This window comes from Aspergillus oryzae, chromosome 1, assembly GCF_000184455.2.
Source record: "Aspergillus oryzae RIB40 DNA, chromosome 1".
Lineage (NCBI taxonomy): Eukaryota > Fungi > Ascomycota > Eurotiomycetes > Eurotiales > Aspergillaceae > Aspergillus > Aspergillus oryzae.
Genome location: NC_036435.1, coordinates 3794015 through 3807286, shown reverse-complemented (window position 1 = coordinate 3807286; position 13272 = coordinate 3794015). Strand labels below are relative to the sequence as shown.

General features: G+C 44.7%; 3 protein-coding genes and 3 non-coding genes across 6 annotated transcripts; all 6 read left to right on the top strand.

The window, feature by feature from the left end:
* Positions 1-2600: 2600 nt before the first annotated feature.
* Positions 2601-3075, top strand: AO090005000983 (uncharacterized protein; the record flags this gene model as incomplete). The annotated part of the gene is made up of 2 exons (XM_023233772.1): positions 2601-2972; positions 3046-3075. 2 exons carry the CDS (start codon positions 2601-2603, stop codon positions 3073-3075), a joined length of 402 nt encoding a protein of 133 aa, XP_023089180.1.
* A 2696-nt stretch (positions 3076-5771) lies between these two features.
* Positions 5772-6368, top strand: AO090005000984 (uncharacterized protein; the record flags this gene model as incomplete). Its single annotated transcript, XM_001817925.1, has 1 exon — positions 5772-6368. One exon carries the CDS (start codon positions 5772-5774, stop codon positions 6366-6368), a length of 597 nt encoding a protein of 198 aa, XP_001817977.1.
* A 980-nt stretch (positions 6369-7348) lies between these two features.
* On the top strand, positions 7349-8489 carry AO090005000985 (NAD(P)-dependent alcohol dehydrogenase; the record flags this gene model as incomplete). The annotated part of the gene is made up of 3 exons (XM_023233764.1): positions 7349-7631; positions 7681-8110; positions 8183-8489. The coding sequence occupies 3 exons, from the start codon at positions 7349-7351 to the stop codon at positions 8487-8489; spliced, it is 1020 nt and encodes a 339-aa protein (XP_023089181.1).
* A 508-nt stretch (positions 8490-8997) lies between these two features.
* On the top strand, positions 8998-9069 carry AO090005t00014. Its single transcript has one exon. It is a non-coding gene; the product is annotated as a tRNA-Trp (tRNA).
* Positions 9070-9617: 548 nt separating this feature from the next.
* On the top strand, positions 9618-9689 carry AO090005t00015. The gene has a single exon. It is a non-coding gene; the product is annotated as a tRNA-Trp (tRNA).
* A 517-nt stretch (positions 9690-10206) lies between these two features.
* Positions 10207-10278, top strand: AO090005t00016. Its single transcript has one exon. It is a non-coding gene; the product is annotated as a tRNA-Trp (tRNA).
* Positions 10279-13272: the final 2994 nt, after the last annotated feature.

Sequence of the window (13272 nt, the reverse complement as noted above, 5' to 3'; positions counted from 1 at the left end):
GTAGTAATTTTCGACATGTCTATGTGCTTTGCTTCGTAAAGCAAAGTGACAAGGCCGCTTGCGGAGAAGTTCTGGGCATCAGCCATGTTTAAGGGTTTGGCCCCCACCAAGGGTGAGAGAACGAACTGCATAGTTGAAATGAGAGATCATCCTCCAATGCTATAGTTTCGGGGACGGCTAAAATTAGATCAACCCGCTAGTTAGATTACAGGACCGAAGAAGGAATGATATCCTGGCGCGCTCCTGAAACCGCAGCAAAGTATATAAGAGGCATACTTGACAAGGAAGGAGCTGTTGTAACATAGAATGAGCCGGGGGTCAAATATGGAATTTCAGCAATAGTACCTCAGCTGCAAAATAAAGGGCATTTTCATTAGGCGATATAGTACGACATGAGTACTATGAGAGTTCCAAAGAACACTATACCAACTTGTAGCCTTACTAGTGATTGGTACGCATTGCATGACTCTTATATATGACTAGCTTCTGCTGAAGAAACCCTAAGTAACTTACCATAGTGTTTCCTTAGTTAGGCTGTCTGCCAAGCGGACTATACTTTTAAAAATAACTTAATTGATCCGAGTTTATAAAGTCAAGTCTGACCTTTCGATTTATTTTATTTTATTTTTTTTTTTTGAATATGAAATACCATAAATCCTCTGAATTTACATGAACCACTGGCCTATGCCGAGGAAAGGCTGGACCAAGAGTAGAATTATTTATACATTAGGTGACCACTAGTTTATGCACAATAAAAGTTGACATAGCAATCAGGCGTTCCGTCGCTGGCAATGTCGCAAGAGTCGATCATAGGGAAGAAGTCTGAATTAGGACACAGCGAGATGCAGCTTTTAGCGCTTCCGCAAGGAGAATCATCTATATCTCAGGATGTTAGCAGTTGCTTCTTATTATGACAAGGTGGCGTAGTTGGCAACTTGCATTGTGCTGAAACAAAGGCGGTTAGGCCGAGGAGAACAAGAGAGCACCGAAGAAACATTTTCGGCTATCTAAGGGTTTAGATGTGAGCATAGCGCCGGTGTTGTTGCAGAGAAGCTTACATTTAGACTGCTAAGCAGAGCTTCAAAGACGATACAGAGGCCAGTATTGAGATACTCAGAACCTGCACTTCGCTAGAGTGTCGGGTTTTGGGATTGATTGGGATCCATGGGCAAACAGCCCGATTTATATAGACCCAGACTAACAGCTTTCGCTGTCTATGACACAGTCTGCCAATATCATGATCCTATAAGGTTTTAAGCAATGGTTCAACCGGTTCTAGCTCGAGTACAACATTCCGGCGCAACGTCATGACGGCTCGGGTTCCAGAACCACGGTTGTCCTCTCTGTTTGCGGCGATGGGATGTGGATAGCAAACCCCACGATAGGCGAATGGAACCCAAATTACGGCCGCCCTGTGGGGGCTTGACAGTGCTATCATATCAATGACGACTCTAGGTAAACCTTGGTGAAAGAGAAAGCCGTTGAAGGAAGAGATAATTGAATCATGTCCTTCAAGAGGAAATCCTTATTAAGCAATAAGGGTTCCGCATGCACTCCAATGACTTAATAATATAGTAAAGTTAAGTCGATGTAATCGATGCTCTCTACATCATATATGGCAATCCATCGTCCTCTTGGACTTGGTAGATGAATAAACGCTTTCGTCGAAGGCAAGACATGAAGGTATTCCACCGAGGATATTGATGTATCCTGCTCATGTATTCCACTGACCTATGTAGTCATTTCAGCAATGTTTTAGTCTTGTAAGTATGAAAGCATTGCACTGTCCAAGCGTCGCCGAATATAATGGTCATAGGCCCTGTTAAACATTCCAGCAATCGAATCAATTAGTGGATAGAACTTCATGTTAAACCCTAATTCCCAGTTTGGAGCGTAGCTGTTAAAGAGTCCTCGGGTTGCACTGCATCCTCCTATCTCATAAATGGGAGATGAGCTGGATGTCGTTTTATCAAGCATTGTTAGAGGAAATAGTTGCCTTATTTTGTGAGCAATGTGCTTACAGTAAAGTACTTCCGGACCAACACTCTTGAAGAGGAATGACACTGAAGGGTAATCGTAATTCTCTCTCTCTCTCTTGTTTTTTTATCAATTGTTATATATTTAGATTTGTCCTAGAGTCATATGCTAAGTTTATTGTAATCTTTTTTTTTTTCTCTTTATCATTTTATTAAACGTACCCCAGCTCTTCCAGAGCCGGTTCTCCCCAGCCTTTCATCCAATCTGAGTGCAATACCTCTTGTGCCGTTGCTCTTTCCTCCGGCCGGAAGGTCAGCATGGACCGAAGCATATCCTCAAACGCACTCTTCTCTTTCTCCGTCATTTTCTCCAGACCTGCCTCAGCCCGGGGCTGCTGTATACAGTAACCAAACCTCTGGTCCCAGGTCCTGCGTATGCTATCATGGCTCCTAGACGTCTCTGGCCTCAATTCGCCCTTTTCATTGAACCACTCCAGTCGTCTGCTCCACTTCCCCCACCACTCGGGAGGTAAGATACCAAGGACTTCGACTTGCTCTGCGGTGACACGGTCTGCAGTTGGCCAAGATGCCTCAAACAAAGGCCGCTGACCAGAAATCTCCCAAATGGTACAAGCAAGTGTCCAAATGTCCGAGGCAAAGGAGAGCGGCTCGTCAGAGAATATGGCCTCTGGTTGCTGGAGGAGAGGAAGGGTCTTCGAGGAGAACCTGGGTGTTTTGTGTGGGTTGAAGGATTCTCCAAAGTCGCTGAGGATGATCTTCTCCTCTCCAAAGACAAGATCATCGCTAGGAACGCCAAACCAGCCGGGTATGAATACATGCGCCGATACGCCATTTGACAATGGCTTGTCATCACGACGAATATGGCCCCTGACTCTGGCTCTCCGAAAAGCTTATATAGCTCTGACGTGGAAAGACGGTCAATTGCATCAGGAAACTGGACTAGGATGTTGCCAAGATGGAGGTCTTGCAAATGGTGTTAGCTAGGCAACTCGGCCAGAGCCATCCATAAGCATAACATACCGCTATGAACAATACTTTCACTGTGAAGGAATGCCGCCCCACGAATGAGCTGAGCTGAGCGGTAATTGACTGTGCGACCTTGGGCCGAAAAAGCCCGAAAGTCGAAGCCTCTTTAGCATCGAACAAGCCCATCCGTGCCGGCGGAGTGACGATACATTTATGCTTCCCATTGGGACCGGCAACCCAGAATTCGTCGATGAGGGGTGGAATAATTTCTTTTCCCAGTCTAACTGGCGAGTCCCCAAGAGAATATAGAAGACCTGCCCCAGGCGTGTAAGCACTGGTATCGGCAGTAACAGGCTTCACTGCCACATATCTGGCTCTTCGTAGTTCACGGGCAAGCCATATAGTCGAGTATCCTCCGTACCCAAGCTTGTCCACCAGTTGCTAGCGGCCGTCATCTAGCTTGTCCCCGATTTTCAGAGGATGATATCCTCCAGGGCAGTATCTGTCCAGGTCTTCCACGTATTCAATAAGCTTGTACTGGATCTTACCAGGTGTTATACTCGACTCGCTGGATCTTTCTGTTTCACGGCTCATCTCATCTGTCCTTAGGGGGGGGAATGTGGACATCAATGTCTTTCGGACATGAAATTGGCCTGATACCAAGCTGCATACCTGCCTATGAAATCGTTGGTGTTGACGTAAGTACGTGCGAACATCTGTAGAGGTAGTAGCAAGCGCAACGACCGGTCAGCGCTGGGGTTACCAGCTCGAGGGGGGTTGGTCTGAGGCAGTCGGAGATGGTGTCACATGACTCTGGAGCTTCTGTGTCTGGCTTATCGTCAATGCCTCAGGTATCTGAATCCTATTTCGGCCTCCCAATCACCCAGCTTTTGTTGCTAAGAGTTGCAGTTTAAATCGGATCCTGACGATTGCTCGCTCGCTGTAGCCAGCTGCTTTGGTTATCTGGGAGGTGGTCAATTTACCATTGTCTATGAGCACGAGCGTAGATTTAGCTAGATGGGAGCTATTGTTTGTACTGCTGGTGGATATGATTAGAAAGGAAGACACTCTATGGTATGAGAATATTGACGTGAGGTGATATGGTAGCAGTGTTTGGCTATGGTAGGTAATACACACCCGTTTAGTTTATATATTTATTAAGGCCTAGACTCAGGGGTTTTCATAGACTATGCTGAATATAAGTTTCTTGGCATTAGGGTTCAATGTAGGTGGTGACAGCAACATTCCCAAGTACTGTATTATCACTTGTCCTCCTTAAAATAATGTACCGATTAGAACAGGGCAACCCGAGCACTTGAAAAGTTTATCTTGATTCTTGAAATAAGAGAATTTAAAATCTGGTTTTGGAGAGAGTCTCCATATTACAAGTGAGGTGATAATTTGCCTGCATGCAGCTCGGAAGATGTATACAGTATGACGTTTGAGAATGTTATGAACTTTTGTGCTCTGTCCTGCTCGTCTTGAATCACTTCTTTTTTAACGTGCACTGAGAGCAGGTATATTTCAATAAAACTCTTGATCTTATTATTTTCGAAATGATATCTCCTCCAGCCGCGACAGATACTCTGAGACTGGGTAAGATATAGTAGTTCTTATCGAGAGATAATGTACCTATACTAAGCGTGCGACAGCTTGATATTATTCCCTGTACTTGCCCAGCCTTGTATTCTATCAACCGTGCATCCCGACCGGACAGTAGTCAGATAGGTAACTATCAGCGAATTATCAGCTATTATATATTTATTACATTATTCTATCATATAGACCATTTTCTACTATCTTTTATGCGTGATAGTACAGTTCAAGCTTTGGGGACGACGGAAAAAATGATAGTAATACCGCCAACGCCCGACGGTCTTTGTATCACATACTGGTTTGTACTACCAGAAGGAATGAACGGAATGAATAAGTCAAACTTAGTTTGAATGCATTTAAGCTTGCATATCTATAAAAGGAAGCTCTAGAGGATTGTAATCGAGGGGTCTGTTTTGGTTGGTAGTAGATATGCTCTGTAGTAGATGTAAGTAAGCTGCATAATGGTTGCTGAAACAGCGTAAAAGCCCACGAGCATCATCAATTAAATGACAGGATAGCTTGGCAGGGCAAACAGCTGGGAGCCCGTAGCTTCAAAGCTCCCCTCAGTAATCAAATGAGGCAGCAGAACAAAGAACGTAAAGCTTTGGGATGTACCACTGCCCTAAATATGTAATCTACGGCTATGGTCCCCGGCCCCTGGGCCTACCAGCTGCCAGAGGGGAAATTTTCTTAGGGTGCCCGGTGCTCGGGTCTCGTTTCACCAACCTACAATATTGGAGTAACATTGATTCCTTGACGTCCTAGTTTTTTATGCATTTGATCCTTGGTCTATGTTCTCTCGAGCTGCTGTGTTTCGATGCGGCCGGGGCAAACCTACTCGAATGTTATAGCCTTCTAATTTAATAACTCAATAGTTACTCTCCTTCATAGAGGACAAGCTTTGGTGCCGTTAGACAACAGGGCAGGCTCGATCGAGCTTTACCTGAATGTTTCCCAAAGTAAAATAATAAAGTAGTATTATTTATCGACAGCAGCAGGCTATATAGAGAACCAAGAGAAACGCTAATATCTTAGTGATTAAAGGTAAATCCCCACCTTTGCCAACCGCACAGTCCCTCTACGCTATGCCTGAGCAAACGGCTCAGGAAAGGGGTTGTCCATGGAATAAGATATATTAGGCTTGATTCCGCTTAAAACATCATCCAAAGCAACACTTCTCGTTTCATTCTATCACCCAAATCCCTCGAAGCCATGATAGTTTTAAACCTCCTACGGGCCTGGATTGCCCATGAAAGCCTGCTCAAAGTGACCATCTTTGGACTACTTCTTCAACTCTCCTTTGCCCATTCGTTTAGCAACGATGTGACTCCAGACAGTCTATCCCCCCGACAGGCCCATTTTGTCAATGGCCCAATGAAGTTCGATAGCTCCCTAGGAGAAGAGGCCGCGCAACAAGTGATATGGTCCCAGCATGGAAATTCACAACGAGCCACTATCCAGGTATATGTGAGCCGAGGATTTCTGCAGGCGCAGAATACAATGCAGAATCCCACCCCAGAAGACGTTTGCTTCACCCTCTCGAACTTCAAGCTTATTGGCGATAAATACAGTACAACGAGGGTTGATTTTACACGACACTCGTACACCGAAGTACGGGTCAGCATCGATCTTCCAACGAAACGCAGTGCCGACCAAGTACAGGCGGCAGTGACTATGAAGGCTAACAGCCTGCTGGTTGATATGCAAAATCAACAAACTCAATGGGGTCAGGAGTCCCGGAGGCCTAAAGCGAGCTTTGAGAAGGATGGACTTCATGTTCAAGTCATCAAGCATTATGGGAGTCAGTGATGTGTGAGGTATCTATATCCTTTAACATCATTTAGTTGGATTTCTTGAGGTTCTCGGGGTTTGATGTCTATGACAGCCAGACAGCAACTGTGAGAAGGCTTTATTTCGGGTATCGGTTTACTTGTTTCATCTTTCGTTTATAAGCAAATTGTTGCTCTCGTTGCTATGTATCGTGCTATCTGCTTTTTGATGTTGGTTTTATTATCAAGGTTTTTTGATTCATACTCCAATAACATTGATAACCTAGAGTACTATGCTGGCTTGTGGACAGAGACAGAAGATCTTAAATTATTCCCCTGAATCGTTGTCTACGCACAAGAACATAGCCAAGGAAGAATCAGTCGAGCCTTCTAGGCAAAGCTCGTACTCTAGCTAACTTCTAAATCTAGTCTAGTTTCAAAAATTTTAATCTGATCTAGCTAACGTTCAAATCCCGGGCTAGACTTACCTTGCCCGAGAAGTGGTGATGGTTTATTCTAACCACCTGAGCGCTCGGAGACTTTCAAATCTCAATACACCGCATAGATTGCAGATTTGCAGAGTGAACACCCGACGGGCTTTCAGTTCTCCCGTTGGAGATGTTTTTCGGAGACTTTCAAAGGTTCTCTTTGTTGGTTCGGGTGGATAGGGCTCTGCAGAAATTTGCAGGATCGAGTCTAGTGCGTACCCAGAAGGGCGGGTATATCCACTTTTCCGTGGATCGGGCTAACGTTTCTTCATTTCAATATGCTCCGTATCCACTATAAAGAATAAAATACTAGGCAAATAGTACATATGCCAAACCAGGGCTATCGGCTTTTGCTCTCAGAAGATGTGAAATTCAACGGGTTTCTTAAAGGCATGGAGCTCGATGAGTCGAGATATATAAGTAGTTCAGATATCTCGGACTATAGCAGATAGATTTATACTTGCTTTCGTTTTTATATCAGCATTAATTGATACCGTTTCTCACGGAACACCATATAATAATCTTAACCAATATGAGCGTCACATTCGATGTCTTCCGTGGCTCCCCTGAGGGCAAGATTGTTGCCGACAAGACAACGCGCACTCTGGAATACAACGAAGTGTTCATTGAGACGACACATTCCGGTCTTTGTGGGACGGATGAACACTACCTGAAGTCGGGCCAGGTGCTTGGACACGAGGGCATCGGTATCATCAAGGCTCTCGGACCCGGTGTTACCTCGGTGAAGGTTGGAGACCGTGTGGGATTTGGATACACACATAGCATTTGCACATCTTGTGATAACTGTGAGACTGGTAAGTGATTCTTGAACACCGACCAGCTCAACCGTCTAATATGGCCCAGGCTGGGACCAATTCTGCCGCAACCAGAAGCAATATGGCTTCCACGACTTTGACAACGGTACCTTCAGCTACGGCGCCGTCTGGGACGTCAACTGCGTCTACCCCATCCCAGAGTCAGTCAGCTCAGTCGATGCCGCCCCTCTCATGTGTGCTGGTGCGACTGTCTGGACTGTCCTGACTGAGTTTGGTATTCGCTCGACCGATCGCGTCGCTATTATGGGCATTGGTGGCCTCGGTCACATTGCTATCAAGCTTGCTGTCGCATTGGGCTGCGAGGTTGTCGTTCTTTCCAGCTCTGAGTCCAAGAGAGCAGAAGCGATAGAGTATGGTGCCTCCGAGTACCATGTCTTCCGTTCCGGCGAGCCTATCAAGGACTTCAAGCCTGTGAAGCATTTGTTGCTGTGTGGAAGTGGTTCCGTGAGCTATCCTTCGTAAGTTACCTTTTCAGAGCTTAGCTTAGACAGATCTAGCTAGTTTCCGAGCCCGTCTATATATGTCTCCAGGTCGTTGCTAACACAGAGCAGTCTCATGCCCCTCATGGACACCAACGGTAGCATTTACCCCTTGACGGTCGCATTTGAGCCCTCTCCTGTTCCCATGCTAGATGTCCTCTTCAAAGGTGTCCGTATCCAGGGATCTCTGGTTGCTTCTCGGAAGGGTATTCGTACTCTTCTGGAGTTTGTAGCTAGGCATAAGATCGTGCCCACGGTCATGACATTCCCATTGACTGTGGAAGGTATTGAGGAAGCCATGCAGACTCTTAGAGAGGGAAAGATGAGATATAGAGGGGTGCTTGTGAAGGAAAATTAATTATGGGATACCCAAAATGTACTAAGCATGATGCGTGATAGCAGAAATATGGGAGAATAGATGTACCACTTCCTTTGATCAAAATATATAATTCGCCAGGACCCACGGACCAAGTTGGACACCGTAATGTACTAGACTCAACAGAGCAATTACCTCCTCAGTCCAATTACGATACCAAATCATATATTTTTATCCTCTACCTACGTAACGCAGCTACTAGCCTGAGTTACGGCTCTAAAGGTCAGTTGTAGTTTATCCCGATTGAGAAACGTTAATGCTACGCATCGCTATATCTCCTTACGTTTGATTCTCTTTGGATCAAAGCATTGGCGTCGAGTAGGAAATTTAATTCAACAACTGAAAAAAAGTCACCTAATAGAATTATAAAAGTAATAAGAATAAAATTATAGAAGGGTTGACCATGAAATGATTGGCAACACATGGATCTTCTCGTTGTAAAAGAGTTTACTATCTTAGGACCTGGTAGACAACGGAATTTTCATCCCCTGGGCCTCTGGCGCAACGGTAGCGCGTTCGACTCCAGATCGAAAGGTTATCCGTTCAAATCGGGTGGGGCTCACACTTTCTTTTTTTGCTCTTGGTTCTACCCGGCACTAGTAAACCAGGAGATGCTCGTGACCCACCTCTAGAGTTAATACAAGCATTGTATATATAATAACCAACTAGTACACTCCGTACAAAAACCGCGTAGTACTTGATTTACAAAAAAGAATGGAACTAATTGTGGCATACTTATATTCATTATTATTGAATTAAATATTTCTTAGATTTATTTAGACTTTTTAAGATTTTAAGGTTTTGCGTTATGTATATTTGTTTTTCCTCTCCTGCATAGGCTGGCCGTTAGCCCGCTTGGATTCGATGCGAGACCACCAATTATTATTAATTGAAACACCTTATTTAGCGTTGTTTAAGATTTTTGTTAGGGATATTTTCCCGTGGTTAATTCAAGACACATCTCATGAGGTATTTGATATCTACTCGGTGACTTTGAGGATGCTGCTGGTGGGTCAGGATTTGGGGTGACAATAGGGGGGATCTGACATTACACCTCTTCTGAACCTCACCCTACTCCTATCAGAATATCCAACCTTTTGCCACCAGTAAGGGCCTCTGGCGCAACGGTAGCGCGTTCGACTCCAGATCGAAAGGTTATCCGTTCAAATCGGGTGGGGCTCATTACTTTTCTTTCCTTTTTTTTATTCTCACAGAAAAAAAAAAACCTTCAATATTCTGAAATATTTATTATAAAAAATAAAATGTACAAATTTCAACGAATATTTTAATTCTTTTTATATTATACCCCAGTATCATAAAAGAGTACAATGTATTCCTGTTAGTGATCTTCATCACTTATGAATCCCAGCGCTAACACACCCTCAATGTGTCCGTCACTTTTTTATTTAATGGAGGATCTCGTAGCCTGTCAACTAGGCAAGGATAGGTAAACCGGAAGGTAAGGAAATATCCATCATTTTCTGGGTACTGTAACAGGACACCATGGAATTCTTTCTCTTCTCTTTCCTTTTCCCGATATGTTCTTCAATATGTGATTTCTCGGGGCCGGCTACGGATTGCCCCCTCTTGTACGGCAAGCTTATTTTTGGGACTTCTTCTGCCGGCAGAATATACGCCGTGTTGACAATTGTCCTAGATAACCTCGTATATTTAATTTAACCGACAATAATTGTCAACTGGGCCTCTGGCGCAACGGTAGCGCGTTCGACTCCAGATCGAAAGGTTATCCGTTCAAATCGGGTGGGGCTCATGCCGTTTCTTTTTTTGCCGTATCTCTTTTACGTCCTTTCTTTTTTGTTATGCCCTTCCTTTCGACGTGTCTCTTTATGTACAATTTTTCAAGAGAAATAAACCCAAGATCCCACATACCCTGATCACTCTTCATTCACCCCGCTAAGATCACTACAATAGTTGGGTCGTTCTTGCTAGGTGCTCATCAATCACCCAATAGGACAAACAAACCTGCGAACACCATACCCTAAGGCACAAAAGTCCTTGCTGCAACAATAGTGTGTCGTACGTTCAAACCATAATGACGGCCTTTGAGGTCTACTCTTGAGTGCTGGGCTCATACCATGGCCCTGCCATTCACATTCATCCCCGGATGTCGGATCTCCAGCTCAGTCCCAGCAATTTTCACGTCCCTCTCTTGTTCCATTCTCTCACGGTCTCTCTCTTGAATTTTCCCTTTACTGAGTATTTGATAGAGCAACTCTATGTTTTTTATTATCTGCGGGGTCTCCGTGTGTAGGATAGATCTTGAGCCCAAGCCTGGACTACTGCAATTCCCGGGTGGTTATGGTATTTGCGTCGCGCTACAAACCTGGGTTGGGGTAAGCAATGGCTGACTGATTCGTTGCTTTGGACTATCAGAACCCACTCTTGAAGATGTGTCCAGATATTATCTTTCCGCATGGCCATTTCTCAGGGATGCCTATGAAAACAATGCCCCGGAGGGGCCAACCCGTTCGGCGTGTTAGTAGATCCTTTCGGTGCCGTTTAATCGCACCTTCGACTTTTGCTTAACTTGTGATACATGATTGGTTAAATCAGTCTGGTTGACGCGGTTTGTGTTGGCCTTAATTCATTGTGTGTTGCTGTAGGTAACAGAGGACAGTGTCTACATATTGTTCTAGAACGCTTATTCGTTGCACATCATATCAACTCCTCACCCCCAAATCCTGTAAGAAACATTTCTATACGCCATATGCCCGGTGGCAAGCATAACAAGCATGCACGGAAGAGATTGAAATTATAACTTTACCAGATAAGAGGAAATGACATAAGAGGTGCTGTTAGTCCATCCAAAACTAAAACCGCACTAATCTATTCGGATGTTGATTAAAGGATACTCGTTCAATTACCCCCATGAGAACCACGTCTTTTAAGTTATCTCCGACAGTCTAATGTTCAGCTATATTCTTGAACCTCAACAATCCTCGGTGGTATGACCTCCTTCACCTCACGACGCGGAAGGACATCCACCTCCCTCACAAACTGCTCCCGGATATGCTCATTAAGCCATTACTTCCTCAAACCCAAAGAATCAATCTGACTTGCACCCGCAACTCGTCCCAAGCACGTTCTTAGCCCAGCTCCACACCCGCACTGAAAAGGCTGCACCATTGTCCATTCTGTACTCGGGTAAAAGAAGGTCAATTCGTCCCCGACAGTCAAAGGACGGTCATCGGATACACGGACTTCGAATCTCGTCATGTCGAATACTAGACTCGGGGTGCAGGAATGGTTGCAGTAGACGAGGTCTGAGTTTAATTCGACTCGGGAGTCCTTGCCAGTTGCGACGGAGGTGTATATATCGTGATCGCCAGGGGTGGCCGTGGTGATTTTGGCGAAGAAGGCACCTGCGGGTAGGGAGATGAGGGATTTGGCTGAGGATGTGTAGGGTTGGTCGCCTTTCACTACTAGGAGGCGGTCTGGGTGGCTGGGTTGTTGTCAGGATGGGGTGAATTCGGTCATGGCGGGTTGGATATGAGGAAGAGTTGGGATATAGAGATGGATGTATAGGGAGGAGGGTTTTGGGTGAAAAATTGTTTCTGTGTGTTAGACAGGGAGACCGGTTCTTCTTATTTTCCTTTCTCTATCTTAATTGTTGTATGTTTATCTATCATAGTTTTCTGATCATTGTCCCGTAGATTCCTTCCGTTATGATGGATATGACGTGAATCTAGGGATCGAGTGCGAATCACTAGCACTGAAGATCATGCAGTTCGTACTTCTGAAGTGGATGATCAACAGCCAAAAATGTAGAATTGAGATAGCGGTCCTAGCCTAATACGGGAAGAGTTGATATCCAGGACATGAAGTATCAGTCCAGAATGCAACAGAATTGCCCTGTAAATGCCGCAGATGAGGAAGTAAGAGGCCACCATACCTGTGGCTCATTTGGGCAAGCCTGGAAGCATTATAAGCCGGTCTGTACCTTGCGGTTTTGTGTATGTAGTACAGTGCAGTTATGCATTAACGCGCATTACTTTCCCCAATGTTCTGCTGTCGACCTAGACTCTTCTATTGATGTAAGGTGATTGCAAATTTAGGGTATGTATGTGTAGTGGATCCCCCTTGCACACGACATTGAAAAGCGTCTAAAGAAGGTGATTTATTATCATGATGTCCTGTAATAGTAACTAATAAAAATACTTCTGTATCACTTTTACATTTTAAAGAATGATTATACTCAAAAGAGAGTTGACTGTAGAGTTGAACAGTGGTCTGGAGGGTCTACCTTAGTTTCCAGGTTAGCTTCTCATAGAAATGGACTATGATCCATGGTTTATTAAGAGGCAGACTATTTCCCCATCGGTGGACCATATGGGAAACCATAAAATCCTACGCAGTACCCCATCCAGATCCGATCCACCTCGTAAATGTGTTTTAATGACCAGCCTTTATATCCGAAGGGTCCTTCATGTAATAGCTAAGAATGCTTCAACATTGAGAGGCTCGGGTTTCGGGGGAAATTGCGCCGACGGTTTGAGCGCAACAGCATCCGCAACGAATAGCAACATCTCCCTGATGAGCCAGAGGAGAGGTGTCCGTGCGGTCTTATACGGAGAGGTTATTTACAGCCAAAAGCTTAGCAGCGACGTCCATATATTTCTGACGGACCTATCGTGGGGTACTAACCAACGTTAGCGATCAATCTTCCCATTTACAAGTTACGCTGTTAATTGCGCGTGGTGTGGAGAGATTACGTGCAAGTAGTTGCAATGAATCTAGATTCCAT